Raw genomic sequence first — 18,670 nt, forward strand, 5'->3', positions numbered from 1 at the left:
ATTGACTGCTTTTTATTGGAAACCCTCTAATTGCATGTCTTGTCTTATGTACCTATTTACAGTGTAGAATTATCAATAATGTATGCTATTTTCTTTTGAATTAACTTCAGATCTAATCTTATTTAGTTAGGAACCATGTGGAAATGGTCATTGTTACTGTTTGAAATGTTCCTTAATCAAAAATTTTATAAATGCACAAACACCACATTCCATGTATTGTAAATGAACTGATAAGCATACAATTAGTGTAACATGAAATTCTGAAATTATCTTTTGATATAATCTTAAAATTATTTTACAGAGACATTTGTATAATAATAGCTCACTCATTGCAAGAATAATATGATATGTCAATATACAAGACAAAACTGTGCCATCATGGTGGTTTCGCATACAGTTTAAACAGTGATATTACAATATTATTTTTATTGCATTGGCCATTCACTTCAAATCTCATAGTAAATACACTTGGCCGTTTTTGAAGTGCAACAAGGTGTCTTTTGCGCATGCGTGAGCTCCTCCAGCAGGTTGCTGCTTAACGTTTACGCAGCCTACCGGAATCAATACACATCAGAGTGGGTGGCAGGCGGAAAATGCACCAAATGCTGGATACACAACCGCCATAAATCCAAGGAAGAAGAAGGTATCAATATACAACAGAGCGCACAACATGAGCTTCACCATTGAAGAAAGAGGAAACCCTAACACCTTGAGCTACAGGGTGTTTTTCAGTAAGTATGAATTGTAATCTTCAGTGTTTGTTGAAAATAAGTTTTATCAGGGCTGTTCATTGAATCGAGATGAAAGGAGTTGGCTCGTAAGTCTCAAGTATCACTTTTCCTTTTCATTCATTAGCTGTACCAAAGGAAACGTACATTTGAAAGATTTACGATGTAAATAGAATTGGATTATTCGGCCCAGGCTGCTGTTTAGAATGTGGCTATTAAACGGCAACATTTATTTAATGCTCTTCTAGCTTAAAATTTGGCACGTTAACTACAGAGAGAGTTATTTTTATTATTATGTACCTAAAATGCAACATCGGTCAAACGATTTTATTTTGCATAGTCGGTATTACCAAAAGCCCATTTGAAACGGGCTAATGCAAACACACCCTTTGCATCGTTCAGTACTGACAGCGTTGCTTTCACAGCATCATTTTCTTTTTTAACTCCATTTCTGATGTGATCATTGAGTCACGTTATCTAAAATAACCTGTTTTTTTTTGCAACCTGTGAATAGACATTTCACTTTAGTATGCTAATAGCATGACGTAACCTGTTCCCCCTTTTTATACAGAGAATTCAGATGGAAAGTACATTTCACCATTCCATGACATACCTATGTATGCAGATGAAGCTCGGGTACAGTATATATTTACAATATTTTACTTTTCCTTCTCTATGTCATCAGTCATGATATGGGAACCCTTTGGCAGTGAATGTCATTTCACAATCCAGCACAGTGCCTATCAGTTCTTTATCGGGCTCTCTAATGGGTGAAGGAACCTTTGAGAGTTGAATGATCTTTAAACTTTCAACATAGTGTCATCTTAAATCATTCAATACTTTGAACTGCTCTGTTATCTTACATGTGTATAACTTTCTCATTAATCAATCTTTTTAGTAATTTGAACAATCGTTTTTTTTAATATATATATTTCCCCTGAGGTCCACTGATAATGTTAGAATATTTTTTATTCACCTAAACAGTCATAATTTAGTAATACATGATCATTTCCAACCTTGTCTCTGGCCCTCTGTCTGAAATGCTTGGTTTTGGCCCTCAAATACAGCCATATTTGAATCTCAATCGGGAGAAAATTAACCAGTTCCACAAAAATAAAAAACTGGAGAGGCAAAGGGTGTGATGATTTTAAGTAGGCATTGATGTTGTTGCTGTAGAGGTGGTCATTAATTAATGGGCTCCCTAGTGACGTAGGGTAGTCACGGAAGTAGAGAATGAGGTGTTTTTGCTGCTTGTTTTTAATAAATGCTTTTATTGCATTAGGGAATAGGTTTTGAATTCTGAAATTTACAGTAAGTTTTTATATTAGAAAGACCTCATATGTCAAAATATTAAGAAAATGTTATTCCTAATGATATGTCCCCTTTAAAATTATATAGGAGCAAAATTGAATCTCACATTCAAAGTCTTACTTAAGCAACACATTCTGCTTTTTATTTTCTTTGCAGAACATTTTCCACATGGTTGTTGAGGTACCAAGATGGACAAATGCAAAAATGGAGGTATGAGCAACCAGGATTCAACAGATTGCATGAAATCTCATTTGTTCTGTGGTTTTGTAAATACATACACTACTTGCAGTATAATTGAATAGAATGGATGTCATTGTAACAGGATATTACAAAAGTATATTTTATTTGCACACCTGAACATGAATAGGAAAAATACAGCTACCCGTACTGTGTAATGCACCCATAAACCTATGTAAATACAAGACCTTTAACCTACATTTGAGATGGGCTGTGTATTGACATTCAAGCAAAAAATAATTAAACAGACAGTTGGTGTCTGCAGGAACGTTATGTATATAATAATATAAATAGTGTTTTGTAGTTAATCGCAATAAATCTAAACTTTTGAGTATTGAAATTTGACAATATATATACTTGTTTTCCTGTCTTTTATTTCCATTTTAGTAAATAAAAATAAAAATAAAAAAAATACTTTATCAAGATTTTCCAAACAAAGCCTTCCACAGTATAAAGATAGAAATGCACTAAAATTACACCAATTCAAGTAACATTAAATGTTTCCCAAAGTCTAAGTGGGAGTTTGACTAACTGAAAGAACTAGTCTCCCCATATGTTGCATATTCATTGCAGTGTGGTGATGGGTTGTTCGCGAACGAGTCGGCTCTAGTAGCATGGAGTAGTATGGAGAGCCAAATCCATTTATAAAAATATTTTTAAAAATACGATATTAATAATCAAAAGATTTAAATTAATAGAATAAACTAATTCAAAGAATGAAAAAAGAAATAAAATAATATACCGGGGTATGCCTAAATGCTCAAGCACACATTTGTTCTGACTGTCTGCTCAGACTGTTGTTCCTGTCAATCAGACACGCGGTGTCTACCGATGAACCAAAGATGTGAGGGAGGACGGAGCCAGCTTATTATGTTGTTCAGATTGTATTCGTTTTGAATTGTTACATTTATATGCACTGTTTATATACATTTAAAAAGTTATACTTTATATACACATGTGTAATAGTGTCCTCCTTTTTTACCTTTATTTAAATTGTTATTTATTTTTCTTTGATATGGTGGATGGTGCATTATTTTATTATTTATAATTTATATTATTTTCCATTAATATTTATACAATAAAATGTTATTTACTTATACTTATTTACTATACTTTAAATGCAAATGTTTAATAGCATTCTTTTTCATAACAAACCAATGTATTTTTAAATACATTGTGGTTAAGGTAGAGTATGATTTAATTTAATAATTTAATTAGAATTGTTTTAACACCAATTATAGTCAAACTATTGCAAGCTGCTTGACTTATTTTCGAACATATTGCTGTTTGTGAGCCAAAATAGCTCACTTTTTGGTGAGCTGAGATGAACGAGCTGGCTCACTGAAAAGAGCCGGAATGCCCATAGCTATTGCAGTGGGAATTTAATCTCTTAAACTCTCATCCTCCACAATATTAATCTTCTGGTAGACTGTGACTATCCGCTTTCCTACAGCAATTGTGAAGCAGCGTTCATGATTCACATCAGGGTGTCAGTGTTTGTACTCCACGTGAAAAGCATATGGAGACAAAAATACCTCATTCTGCGTTTTGGTGATAGTTAAGACTTGACATGCTTTTGTAACTAAAATGTGCCTAACATAGAAATCAAGTATTTTTCAGCCTATCACAAGTCCCATCTGGGCTTGTTTTGTACATGAAATAGCATTAAGACGTCATTTCTCTATCATTTTATAAATAACAGGTGTGTTTGTGCGTGTGTGTGTGTGTGCGCGCGTCAGTGTTATGATACTAGGCGGACACACTGACACTTTACAAAGCTCCCACCCTTCCAACAATTGTTTATGTTGTATAAACGGTAAATGTGTTAATCGCAATTAAGGAAGATTAATGCGTTGAACTTTTTGAACTAATAGCATGTTTTAACGCATTAATTCTGACAGCTCTAAATATAATGTACTTTATAATTATGTATGTATTATGGTTTACTTTTCAGATTGCTACAAAAGACCCTCTGAACCCAATTAAGCAAGATGTGAAAAAGGGCAATTTGCGCTATGTGGCAAATGTTTTCCCATATAAAGGCTACATTTGGAATTATGGAGCAATTCCTCAAGTAAGTAAAATAAATCAGCATATTTAATATATACACACACTGACCTCAAAGTATTTGAATATTTGTACATTGATCTTAAGGTCTAAAACAGACTGAGGATTTTAGTACAGACTATAATCTTCAGTTTGTGGAAGCATATTTATGAGTGTGTTGTATATGAAATGTAGACATGGCTGTATTGTTAAAAACTGAGAAAAGAAAACCCTGAAAATACATGCATTCAATCTTTTCGATCATCTTTTTTTTTTTTATAGGCCTTGCCTTCATGTCTTATTTAATGACTTGTTCATTTGTAAATGCAATTATGCAGATTTTCTTTCATTTCATGTGAAGTAAATTTCTTCTACAGAGTAAACGGAAGATAATCTTGTTCCTTGAGTGCCATTGGTGGAGACAATTAGCATCTCAACTGAGAATGTGATGTGAATTGCAGGTCTCATTGTGCCATTTTTCTTACCTTTGTAAACCACTCATCTTGAAATCTTTTCTGTCAGACTTGGGAAGACCCTGGGCACAAAGACAATGACACAGGCTGTTGTGGTGACAATGACCCAGTTGATGTCTGTGAAATTGGTAGCAAGGTATTGATCATTTTTTTCTATTTCTGTGGAATAGCGCCTCCTATGTAATAAGTAAGTGGACACATGGAGTTATTTTTTATTGAATAAACCCTATAATGCTTGATCTTTTCAGGTGTGCTCTCGTGGTGATGTTATCAAAGTGAAAGTCCTGGGTGTTTTAGCAATGATTGATGAAGGCGAAACTGATTGGAAAGTCATCGCAATCAATGTCAATGACTCAGAGGCAAAAGACTTGAACAGTAAGTATTTAAGGAAACTCGTTGCTTTCCATTTTACTCAAAAGAACACATATGTGATTGTTGTGATTTCTCTTATGTGAAATATAGACATTAGCGATGTAAGGCGACTCAAGCCAGGCTACCTTGAGGCCACAGTGGATTGGTTTAGGAGGTACAAAGTACCTGATGGGAAACCTGAAAACCAGTTTGCATTCAATGGAGAGTTTGAAGACAAGGTATGTAAGTTCAATAAATTCTTCTAATAAATGTAAGTTATTTTCTTTTGAACACATTTCTAATACTCAACTAAACTTAACATTACTGTAAATTCCACACTTATTCCAGGACTTTGCCATTGAGACAATCAAAGCCACCCATGGCTACTGGAAAGAACTTGTCTCACAACACACTAATGCTGGAGAACTAAACTGGTAAGGGAATGTTTTCAGCAGTCTTTATGATGATTATGCACATTAAAGAATGTAGTGCAAAATCTTCATTTGTTTGCTCATTTTGCAAAGGGATTTAATATCAGCCCTGACGTTTTCACTTTTATTCACAATCAATGAAGATAACTTATAGAGGTGTAGACAACTAATCTGTGAAACATTTTGTTTGCCTGAGAGAACCAGTAATGGATTGAGTATTTAAAGTATTGTTTTGCAACAAACATTTATTCTTGCACTAAATGATTTCAAAAGTCAAAAAAGGTATTGGTCACTTTTCAAATGGCAGTATCTTACACTCTTTTTGTGGAAGCAGCATTTTTCTTCACTAATCAAGAAGTCATATAGCTTTTTTCTCTTTCACTGTGCAGCAAGAATACGTGTGTCTCAGAGGGAGATAGTCCATTCTGCTGTTCAGCAGATGAAGCTAAAGCAATTGTTGATGGAGTAAGAACTTTCTTTTTGCTTTGTATTGCCAGGATTTGATTCCCTGTTTGATAACGTGTATAAGGCACCACTATAAATTGTGTTTATAGTGGTGCCTTATGTCAATTGAGACTTCACTAGTGTGGTAACTGAAACACATTTTGACAGAGTGGTCCTTATATTTAATTAACACCACACAAAATTACAAATATCTGTTTTTCTTCTTTTCAGTCATGCATGTGTGGAGATGCCAGTCCAATTCCTAGCTCAGGTTTGATTTGTACCTTATTTGCACTTAAACATGTACAAATATATGTTTTATAAAAGACTCAACAATATTTTTGTTTACATTTTTGTACTGTTAGGTATACTTTCACTTTAAAAAAATTTTAAAATGCTGACAGGACATGATATTTACATTTTATAAATTCCTTTTTCTTTCTTTTTTATACAGTTGACAAATGGTTCTTCTATGCGAAGAACTGAACAATACACTGTAGATGGACCAGTCTGATCACATGTTTAGAATATGTATGTCAATATCTGTGTAGAATAATGGATGTTTTAGAAAACCTGTTTACATAAGACTTTTCCTGGTTGGATGAATCTTACAATAACATAAAGAGGAGTTAAATAATGTCTTGCTAAGTTAAGTTTTGTATATGATTAAGGTATTAGATATTCAGTGGGAAAGATAGTAATGTTAGCAAACAGTCTGGTCAAACTCCGGTACTGTAGAATTATGAACAATTGCTTTAATAAAACGATACTGCTATTACCAAATACTTCTTTGTTTAAGGTGCCCTCATTAAATTATTTCTCACAAAAAAAGTTTTACTCCTACAGAAATTCATTGTAATTTTAAAATATATGTATAAAATCATGACCACTCACATTAAATGAGGACTCTCATATCTGTAACATTATAAAAGCTGTTTTATATTACATTGAGTGGGTCCCCTCATGGGGGCTGCCATGTTAGAATCACATGACCAGCCAAACACTACTTGCTTAATCAAGTCAAGTCAAGTCAAGTGGTTTTTATTGTCGTTTCAACCATATACAGTTAGTACAGTACACAGCAAAATGAGACAACGTTCCTCCAGGACCATGGTGCTACATAAAAACAACAAAGGACCAACATAGGACCACATGAGACTACACAACGAAATAAAATACCTATATAAACTACCTATATATACCTATATAAAGTGCACGTGCAAACATGTGCAAAAAGTACAGGACAGTACAACAAATTACTGACAATGAACAGGACAATAGACAGTGCAGCGCCGACCAGTACTCAGTAGTGCAAAAAGATGACAGTTTCTAAAAATGTAAACATAACATACTATGAGATAATGTTCTATGCACATAGCAGTTATTGAGGTAGCAGACAGTTATAAAGTGACAGTAATTAAAGTGCAACTCAGGACACGTGTGTGTCAAACCAGTCTCTGAGTATTGAGGAGTCTGATGGCTTGGGGGAAGAAGCTGTTACACAGTCTGGCCGTGAGGGCCCGAATGCTTCGGTACCTCTTACCTCTTGAGGGGTGTGTGGGGTCGTCCACAATGCTGGTTGCTTTGCGGATACAGTGTTTTTTGTAAATGTCTTTGATGGAGGGAAGAGAGACCCCAATGATCTTCTCAGCTGTCCTCACTATCCTCTGCAGGGCTTTGCGGTCCGAAACGGTGCAAGTCCCAAACCAGGCAGTGATGCAGCTGCTCAGGATGCTCTCAATAGTCCCTCTATAGAATGTAGTGAGGATGAGGGTTGGGAGATGTGCTTTCCTCAGCCTTCGAAGAAAGTAGAGACGCTGCTGGGCTTTCTTGGTGATAGAGCTGGTGTTGAGGGACCAGGTGAGGTTCTCCGCCAGGTGAACACCAAGGAATTTGGTGCTCTTGACGATCTCCACAGAGGAGCCGTCGATGTTCAGCGGAGTGTGTTCACCTTGTGCTCTCCTAAAGTCAACAACCATCTCTTTTGTTTTGTCGACATTCGGGGACAGGTTGTTGGCTCTACACCAGTTCGTCAGCCGCTGCACCTCCTCTCTGTATGCTGACTCGTTGTTCTTGCTGATGAGACCCACCACGGTCGTGTCATCGGCGAACTTGATGATGTGATTCGAGCTGTGCATTGCTGCACAGTCGTGAGTCAGCAGAGTGAACAGCAGTGGACTGAGCACACAGCCCTGGGGGCCCCAGTGCTCAGTGTGGTGGTGGTGGAGATGCTGTTCCCGATCCGGACTGACTGAGGTCTCCCAGTCAGGAAGTCCAGGATCCAGTTGCAGAGGGAGGTGTCCAGGTCCAGCAGGTTCAGCTTTCCAATCAGGTGCTGGGGAATGATTGTGTTGAATGCTGAGCTGAAATCTATGAACAGCATTCGAACGTATGAGTCCTTATTGTCTAGGTGGGTGAGGGCCAGATGGAGGGTTGTGGTGATGGCATCGTCCGTTGAACGGTTTGAACGATACGCCAAACTGCACTGGGTCTAGTGAGGGGGCAGCTGGGTCTTAATCTGCCTCACGATGAGCCTCTCGAAGCACTTCATGATGATGGGTGTAAGTGCGACGGGACGGTAGTCGTTGAGGCAGGACACTGAAGACTTCTTTGGCATGGGGATGATGGTGGTGGCCTTGAAGCACGTTGGAACAACGGCGCTGCTCAGAGAGATGTTGAAGATGTCGGTAAGAACATCTGCTAGCTGGTCTGCACATCCTCTGAGCACTCTGCCAGGAATGTTGTCTGGTCCAGCAGCCTTCCGTGGGTTGACTCTACGTAGAGTTTTCCTCACATCTGCCGTGGTAAGACAGAGCACCTGGTCGTTGGGAGGAGGGGTGGACTTCCTCGCCATCACGTCGTTCTGCACTTCAAACTGAGCGTAGAAGTCGTTCAGCGCATCTGGAAGGGAGGCATCTTTGTCACAGGCAACTGATGTTGTCCTGTAGTTGGTGATGGCCTGGATGCCCTGCCACATGCGCCGCGTGTCACCGCTGTCCTGGAAGTGACTGTGGATTCTCTGGGCGTGTGCGCGCTTTGCCTCTCTGATTGCCCGTGACAGTTTGGCCCTAGCTGTTCTTAGGGCTGCCTTATCGCCTGCTCTGAAGGTGGAGTCTCGGGACCTCAGCAGCGTGCGCACCTCCGCAGTCATCCACGGCTTCTGGTTGGAGCGTGTGGTGATGGTCTTGGAGAAAGTGACATCATCAATGCACTTGCTGATGTAGCTGGTCTCTGATGCTGTGTATTCCTCCAAGTTGGTAGAATCGCCATATGTTGCAGCCTCCCTGAACATGTGCCAGTCAGTACACTCAAAACAGTCCTGAAGAGCAGAGATGGCTCCTGCTGGCCAGGTTTTCACCTGCTTCTGAAGCGGTTTTGTGCGTCTGACGAGCGGTCTGTATGCTGGAATTAACATAACAGAGATGTGGTCTGAGTAGCGAGGTGGGGCGGGGCTCCGCCCGTACGCGCCTGGGATGTTTGTGTAAACAAGATCAAGCGTTAGCCCCTCTCGTTGCAAAGTCCACATACTGATGGAATTTAGGGAGCACTGTCTTGAGATTTGCATGGTTGAAATCTCCGGCGACAATAAACAGTCCGTCGGGGTGAGCGTTCTGCAGTTACGCTCACAGCCCCATACAGTTCACAGAGCGCTTCCTTAGCGTTAGCGCTGGGGAATGTAAACTCCGGTTATGCAAACAGTGGTGAATTCCCGTGGTAGATAAAAAGGTCTGCATCTAACAGTCACAAGCTCCAACAGCGATGAACAGTAACTAGAGACTAGCATAGAGTTCTTGCACCATTCCGTGTTGATGTAAACACACAAGCCACCACCGCGAGTCTTACCGCAGAGAGCTGTATTTCTGTCGGCACGAAACGAGGCGAGCCCGTCTAGCTGAATGGCGGCATCCGGAACTCTGTCGCTGAGCCACGTCTCCGTGAAAACAAAGACGCAGCAGTCTCTAAACTCACGCTGCGTAGCGGGTAGTCCAGTTTATTGTCCAGGGAGCAAACATTTGAGAGCAGGATAGACGGGAGAGCCGGCCGGCTAGGGTTTGTTTTTAGCCTAGCATGGACCCCCGCCCTCTTTCCGCGCTTCGCTTTCGCGACACCGCTTACGACGTCCTCTCCCCCGGCCACTGGCATCAGGCGACGCCGAGGGCTGGAGGCCTGGTCTCCGCAGCAAGCCGAGTATGCGTAGCGCCTCCTGCAGGTCATCATGCAGCTTGGTTTTTGCATGAGTCTTATATTTCAGTAGTGTCTGGCGATGGTAGACACGAACACTGGTTGCTCCGATGTCCATGTGTTGCAAAAGTCGGGCTTTTTTAACAAAAATAGCACCATTGTGGATCCGGAGTGGCCGCTGCGTGCTACCGCGCCGCCATCTTGGATCATTAATCTAAGTAACCGCCATGTTATTAGACACTTTCACTCAAGGTTTCAATTAATCATAGCTGACTGTGTATAGTACATTTCACCAGTGGCATATGAAACTTAAAACCATTGATTTTGAATAATGCTGCATCCAAGGCACTAGGTGTCAATGTAAGTCCAAGATGACACAAACAAAGCTAACGAGTGCACCTTTATATACTCATCCTCATGATGCTTAAACCCATATGACTTATTTTCTTCTGCGGAACACAAAGGGAGATATTTTCAAGGATGTGTTGTTCATTGATTTCAATACAATAGCAATTTACAGTGCTTCAATTTAAAGTTAAAACAGCACCAAAAGTGTTATAAAAATACTCCATGCGGCTTGTGCGTCATATACCAAGTCTTCTAAAGGCTTTGTATAATAAGCAGATGAAACTTTAAGTAGTTATTCACTCAAATCAACTCCTGTAAATAGCACAGATCACATATCAAATATGGCGAAAACAATCAATAACATCAAACCTCGATGATACTCACGGTCAACTGGTATTGACATAAGCGAATTAAACATCCATTTAAAATGTCTCATTTTGTGTTTCACAGAAGAACGAATATAGTATTTTTAAAACCTTTATAAAACAATATGAATAATTTATTATATGCAATATTTAAAAATATTAGTGACAAACAAGAGTGAACTGTTTCATTATGCATAGTGAATGCAGTGAGTGCACGCGAAAAAAAGAAAAAAAAAAACATTCTCCAAGCTTCTACAGTCCTCTAGGGCTGCTGCATCAAAAACACCTGTGGTGTAGGCCTACAGTCAGGTTCATTGTTAACCGCACATTTGCAGTTTCGCTGCTTTTATACTTACGATATTAATGTTAAAGCTGTCAGACTCCTTTAGTTGTTCACTGCGGGTCACAATGAAAATTTAGCAACCATATCCGAACACCCTGTACAGCTACGCAGTTCCGGTTAAACGTCAATTTTGGGCTTGTGTTCATGAGCAACGCACACTGACCGGACTGACTGATCTAGCTTACTTCAGAAGTGGATTCTTTTGAGGTATTGACATATGTACCTTTCCTTATAACGTTTTATGTTACTTTTTCAAATGAGGCAATATTCTATGACTGGATACTATGCAAAATAGAAACAAAATTTTAACACTAAAATTGCCAGGTCTAAGAATTATTTTCTATAACATCGCGCCGTTTGCAATAACACAGTCTGCCTTGTTTACCATTTAGCAAACATATTTTCCAGTTGTTTTCAATGTATTTTAAAGCGCGCCTCACTCGTATTGAAGCTAATTCTGGAAAATGCGCGCTATTCATTTGGACTCAAAGCCGAATGTATACTGTGACGTATACTGAGCCGAATGTATACTGTGATGATTACAATAAACATACTTTAATGGAACAATACCATTGAGTTACATATATAGGCTATTTATCACAATTAACATTCCAAAATGTGTACGACCATATAGGCTATTATAAATGTTTAGAGGTACCCGATCCAATATACTTGAAGTTGAGAGAGAGAGAGTTACTGTCATTTGAGTGACAGCCATGTCTGTGTGCTATATCCATGTCGTCAAGTTACAAGGTCTCACAACTAGAAATAGTTTCTTGCTCGTGTTATGTGCAGAATATTGGTTAATAGCTATGAGGGATTGTGTTTCTATTCTTGAATGAGCTGTAGTCAAGACCTTCCCCTCCTCTAATAAAATTCCAGCAGCCATGCACATCAAATAAATAATTGTGTGGGTCATATGGTAATATAGTACTGTTTTTCACCGGCTTAAAGTAGATTTAGGTAAAGAGCTTATTTTGTTGTTAGCAAAGCCCCTTGAGAAGTCTTGGATCTTTCCATACTTCCATGGAACAATTCTCTCATTCTGTTGCTATTTCATTTCAGAGAACAAGATACAATAATGTCTTATATATTTGATTGGCTGTACAGAGGATTCAGCAGTATGTTACAAATATTAGGTAATGTATCAGCATGAAGTTGATGTGCTGATGATTTTTCCACAGATTTTGTCTTTAAAAGTTGAATTAACACCTGACAGAACTCCATGTAACCAAAAATGATTTTGCTTTCCCCTTAGGATTATATAAAAAGAGTGGAAAGCTAGTTTTTCTTGGATTAGACAATGCTGGAAAAACAACGTTATTACACATGCTTAAAGATGACCGACTTGGACAGCACGTTCCAACACTTCACCCAAGTAAGTGAACATTTCTTTCACTACACCATACTTTACCCATGTAATATGTAGTGCATACATTTAGTAAGAACATTTTAAAACAGGATAGCTTATTCTCTTACAAAATGACCTCTGCATTTGTCAGAGCCACAAATAAATACAATGTAACTTGCCCTTATTTTGTTCGGTTCTTTAGCATCTGAGGAACTGAGTATTGCTGGGATGACTTTCACAACATTTGACCTGGGAGGTCACGCTCAAGGTAAATAAAGAAAGATAAGCTGCTTCTGAAATCGTATACTGCCAGAGTATGTACTGTTTTTGATGTAGGACCCACTTCTTGGCCGGTTAAACAGTACTTTCTTTAGGTATGCATGCAAGTAGTATGAAAAGATTCTGGACATACTTCATCTGAGAACATGGGCATTGTCCCGGAGCCTGAATATATCACGTAATAACAGCAGCTGCAAAAATTATCTACTCTGGTTTTGTGAAACAAGTGTGATTTAAGCACAAGAAACAACTTTATAGGTATACTGTCAGTGTTGTGTATGTTACTGAAAATAAGTAATCCACTACAAACAACAAATTACTTTTCTTAAATGTAATCATATTATTTTACTGATTACTTCATCTAAAAGTAATTATATTACTAATTATTTTACTTTTAATATACTTTCTATATAATTTTTCCTAGAAATGATTTTGGTTTTCCACTCATTCATAATGTCTATATTTCCTCCTCATTCATTGTCGTACATCTATCAGCTGTCACAGAAACACTAACAGACGTACATCCATCCATCCATCCATCGTCAACCGCTTATCCTGTGTACAGGGTCGCGGGGGGCTGGAGCCTATCCCAGCTAACATTGGGCGAAAGGCGGGGGACACCCTGGACAGGTCGCCAGTACAGACGTACATATGAATTAATATTTTAAATTAATTATACATATTACGTTAGTGCAAGTAATGCACTTAAAAGTAATTACTTGAATTGTGTCAGTAACTTTAATCTGATTTCAAGAATTTAAAATGTAGCTAGTTACGCTACTTTTTTGACTAAAAAGTAATTTGACTAAAGTAACTAATTACTTTGTAATTGGATACATCAAACACATTATACTGTATATAACACTTACAGTTGAGAAGAGCTTTTTGAGGTCCTTCCCGTGATATCTCCTCAGCCCCCTAGGCATTATGGGATAGTAAAGTGTCTAGTCGATCCGCACTTTAGAATCTCGCTGGAAAGTGTAGGCCATCTGGGTATTTCCTAAACATTTTTTATAAATACTGAAGATTCAGACATACTACCCCATTGCCATGCTGTTTTAGTTTTTTTATAGTATGCCAAAAACAGTGCATTACTTGCACTAAAGTAATATGTATAATACATTTAAAATATTAATTCATATGTACGTCTGTTAGTGTTTCTGTGACAGCTGATAGATGTACGACAATGAATGAGGAGGAAATATAGACATTTTGAATGAGTGGAAAACCAAAATCATTTCTAGGAAAATTATATAGAAAGTATATTAAAAGTAAAATAATTAGTAATATAATTACTTTTGAGATGAAGTAACCAGTAAAATAATATGATTACATTTAAGAAAAGTAATTTGTTTGTAGTGGATTACTTATTTTCAGTAACATACACAACACTGACAGTATACCTATAATGTTGTTTCTTGTGCTTAAATCACACTTGTTTCACAAAACCAGAGTAGATAATTTTTGCAGCTGCAGTTATTAAGTGATATATTCAGGTTATGGAACAATACCCATGTTCTCAGATGAAGTATGTCCAGAATCTTTTCATACTATCCATAATTGTTTCTGATTTAAAATGCAGTCATAATGAGGGATAATTACATTTTTCAAGAGTGATCTATTTGAACAGAAGTAGATTTATCAACGAAGTCATTTAGAAATAACATCCTTTGACACAATGAAGCAAGTTGATTTTTTCTTTTCTTCATCCTCAGCAAGAAGAGTTTGGAAGAATTATCTTCCAGCAATAAATGGAATAGTCTACCTTGTTGACTGTGCTGACCATGAACGCCTACTAGAAGCCAAAATTGAACTGGATGTAAGTCTACTTTGTACAAGATAATACATTTACATTGGAATCTTCTACCATGAACACGTCCAGTGTGTAATTCAAGATGAATGTCACAGCACTAACTTGCTGTTTAATGCACTCATCTCTTTCCCAATTGTCATCACTTTCCCAGTCCCACCAATCAAAACACATTCATCTTTTTGAATAAAAAGGAACCTTATTTTACATATAATTTGTTTGTTAAATCATAGGCCCTCTTAACTGATGAAACCATCTCCAATGTGCCAATCCTTATTTTGGGGAATAAAATCGACCGTCCAGAAGCAATTAGTGAGGATGCACTTAGAAGAATGTTTGGTCTATGTGGACACACCACTGGAAAGGTAGGCCACTGATGAAATACATATACTTCACTGTGATGTATTTGGTTGTAGTCTAAACCTGAACTACTAAGGGTTAGTAAAACAGTAAGTAACTCACGGTTACTCACAGTATTAACACAGCTCTGCTATTTTTCACTGAGAAATGTTTGCCTTTCCTGATCAATTTATTTAGTTTACTTGCCTGGAACTGTACATTTTAAATGTATAGAATTCTGTAATTCATTTTTATTTAGTCTCATTTCCTGTCTATGTGTCTACACAGGGAAATGTATCGCTGAAAGAAGTCAGTCTGAGGCCAATGGAAGTCTTTATGTGCAGTGTTTTGAAGAGACAAGGATATGGTGAAGGCTTTCGATGGCTTTCTCAGTATATTGATTAAAATAATGTTACTGGACAAGTTATTAATTAAAAACCCATGTGCCCTTATTTATTTATTATCCACCTTGTAATAGAACTGTAGTAATAAGGGGTGTTATATATTTTGTCATCTGTGCCCTCCGGTGTGGGGAGAGATAAGGATCTAAGATACACATTCATTTAACATGTTAGGAATCAGTTACATAGATACCTGAAACTTTCTAAGCATTCATTTATGCTGTTTCCTTTTCTAAAAGCAGGGTTAGATGTATAAAATGCTAGAGCTGGGTTATTTTAAGATACTGCATCCTGTAACAGAACACTTACATGTACAAAGGTATGTTTATTTGAATTGGACACTTTTAATCAGGTAAATATCACTTGTGCTGTGATATGATGTTAAAATCAACACATGATACAAAATTTGTGTTTTGTCTTCACGTTACATATTACCTCTGTGCCTTAATGCTAGTGGCTGGTGGTCTTTTTTATGATACGCATTTCAGTGGCATTATCACAGTGAAGTGATAAGGTGTGGATTGCCAGGGTATGCAATGGAATATTTATTTGTATCTAATATTTAAAAGTACAAATGTTTGATATTTGAATGCAGTATTTTGATACCTTTTGAAACTGTTCTGATTTAGCACTCTTCAGCTCCAGTGATGTGTCTATATTGGTCTGTTTCAGCACTAGACTACCTAATTGATTCATGCAACAAGTACTTTTTGACTGTCAGCTGTGATTTATTTGCAGTAATGGCATGAGAGTACATTTTAATTGATAGAAAAGATGCCTGTGCAATACAGTGTGCCATATTACTAGGTCACTTTAACTCCTACGTGTAAATAGGCTTATGAGAAAGGATTGGGGTTTAAAGGCTGGTTATCATTTCAAATGGCTAATTGAGTACATGCCACTTGTAGCACAACATTTGTGCAATGTTTTTTGAATTAGGCAATAAAAATTATTTTGAAATATTGCTCCTTGTCCTATACTCAAGTTAGCTCATACAAGCATGTAGGCCTATTATGAAAGTAATAGTTGAATTACATTTTTTTTTAAATATTTTTATTTGTCCCCTTTTCTCCCAATTTGGAATGCCCAATTCCCACTACTTAGTAGGTCCTCATGGTGGTGTGGTTACTCACTTCAATCCGGGTGGCGGAGGAAGAGTCGAAGATTCGAACTCGCGACTCCAGGGGTGGTAGTCAGCGTCAATACTCACTGAGCTATCCAGGCCCGTTGAACAAATATTTTAAACAAGACCAAGTAGTTGACTTGAATATTTACCTTTGTTACCCAAGTCTACCACAGTCTGCCTTCAAAGAGCATTTCACAATTGAGGTATGACTGTGTGTAATTTATTTTGTAGAACAAAACGTCCACATATTGTCAACTAATGTGTACCACATACCTTAATTTACTCATAAGTCCAAGAACCCCAATATAAAAACCCATAGCAAAATCCAGAGGGAGCCCATGGTGAATTAGTCTTCCATGTTTGCCTACAAATTGACGTCATGGCTGAACAGCTCTCAGTGACATCACTTCTTCCCCACAGCCGCCATTTTGTGACCATCAGCGGAAGGAAACAATGGCGGTAATTGAAAAAACACCCATAAAACGATATCAAGAACAACCTTAAAAAGTGCTGTTGATCCATGACAAGTCCCGGAAAGGTGTATAGTCTGAGGTCAACACAAATACTGCCAAATTTTACTTTCGTGGACATTTTAAAATATTTTATCCACGATTCATCTCCAGCTGGGTGTTATGAGTAACATTATCCTATGTGCATTTCCAATTTAATTGTATCCGAATCTATGGTGTTATTAATATAATTGACACAGATAACTGACACTGAAATCTGAATCGGGTAGATTATGACTTGCAACTGCCCCAGGGCCATTTTTCCTTTAGTGCCTTCCCGGTCCAGTTACCTTTTAAAGTTTAAAAACGCAATATATTTTCATTTATTTAAGTCTCTTTTAATACCTGTTCTGTTAATAAAAGTAAGATTAATTAAAAAAAAAACAGCACAGATGTGGTAAATAACCACTTAACCAAAACATGGTTGCTGAACAGCCGCTGTACTTAGGAAGTACCATTTTAACGTTTGAAATACATCATGTAAACTCATTGTAAATACTACAAATTATGCATACAAAATGCATATATTGACAGGGGCCATTATAAATTATAAAATATTTTAACTTCATCAAACACTTTAAATATTGATATTGAAACAATTACAGTAGGTTCCTACAGTATCTATGGAAGGGTTTGGTGAAATGCAGCAAAGAGTTCAGGCAGTTCTGACTCCTGCTGCTATATCTTTTCAGTTCATCTGAATGATGGGGTGCATTTAATTTAGAAGTGGTCATCAATATATCCTATTTCCTACATTTGACCCTCCATTATGAGAGCTTTAAAGGACTGAAAAGTGTGGGGCTCAAAAATAGTGGTCATTTGGTAATTTTTAGGAAATTCTGTTTGGAACGATCCTACAGCTTGGCTAGCATTCTTCCATCGAAAAGCCCTGCTAAGGCATCATTTAAGCCTTTTCAAAGTGTACAAAAATCCCCTAGACTACATTACATTGACAGAATGTTAAAATAAGTTAGAGTCTGTTTATAAATGTATGTGATTTCAAATTTCAGCTGTCAAAACTTGCACACAAGCCCTTTAATCTGCTTGAAGATGCTCTCTTCTTTCTTTCTTTCTTTCTTACTGTAAACCCTGTAAAAATGTCTAACTTAAAGCATTTAAAACTGTTTTAAACTTTCAGACAAGGTTTTGTCAGACCAACATTATAGTTTGTCTTGACAAACATTACACATCTAGTTTAATCAGTACTTTTGAACTACACAAATTAAAATATCAATATTTTCTTTTCCCAACCAGCTAAGCAAAGTTATTTTTTTGTAATGTAGTTATAGCAATGAATAATAAACGTTTTTGTTCAACAGTCCTTTTATACAAAAAAATAAAGCTTAACCATATAAAGCCTAACATAAGAAATATTAGTCAGAAAATTCTATTTTTAAACCTGTTTAAATGTACTTTATTTATTTATTTATTTATTTTTTACAAAATAATTACATTTTAAATGTAAATAATTACATTTTGAAATCAATAAATACTAATATCGAAATATCAGTAACAAAATAACATTATTGTTAATTTTGCTTTATCAAAATCAGCAAAGACTTCACATTAAAAGGATGAGTGCATCAAAACATTATC

The 18,670-nt window shown here is 37.2% G+C and overlaps 2 protein-coding genes across 2 annotated transcripts; both read left to right on the forward strand.

Moving 5' to 3' along the window:
• Positions 1-571: 571 nt before the first annotated feature.
• LOC127660504 (inorganic pyrophosphatase-like) lies at positions 572-6,823 on the forward strand. The gene is made up of 11 exons (XM_052150785.1): positions 572-731; positions 1,300-1,364; positions 2,196-2,249; positions 4,231-4,350; positions 4,845-4,931; positions 5,044-5,170; positions 5,258-5,385; positions 5,495-5,580; positions 5,967-6,042; positions 6,253-6,292; positions 6,476-6,823. Exons 1-11 carry the CDS (start codon positions 671-673, stop codon positions 6,505-6,507), a joined length of 876 nt encoding a protein of 291 aa, XP_052006745.1. The 5' UTR covers positions 572-670; the 3' UTR covers positions 6,508-6,823.
• A 4,342-nt stretch (positions 6,824-11,165) lies between these two features.
• Positions 11,166-16,377, forward strand: LOC127660509 (GTP-binding protein SAR1b-like). Its single transcript, XM_052150792.1, has 7 exons — positions 11,166-11,466; positions 12,325-12,398; positions 12,518-12,637; positions 12,813-12,878; positions 14,605-14,708; positions 14,933-15,064; positions 15,327-16,377. Exons 2-7 carry the CDS (start codon positions 12,341-12,343, stop codon positions 15,441-15,443), a joined length of 597 nt encoding a protein of 198 aa, XP_052006752.1. The 5' UTR covers positions 11,166-11,466; positions 12,325-12,340; the 3' UTR covers positions 15,444-16,377.
• Positions 16,378-18,670: the final 2,293 nt, after the last annotated feature.

This window comes from Xyrauchen texanus, chromosome 20 (genome assembly GCF_025860055.1).
Source record: "Xyrauchen texanus isolate HMW12.3.18 chromosome 20, RBS_HiC_50CHRs, whole genome shotgun sequence".
Lineage (NCBI taxonomy): Eukaryota > Metazoa > Chordata > Actinopteri > Cypriniformes > Catostomidae > Xyrauchen > Xyrauchen texanus.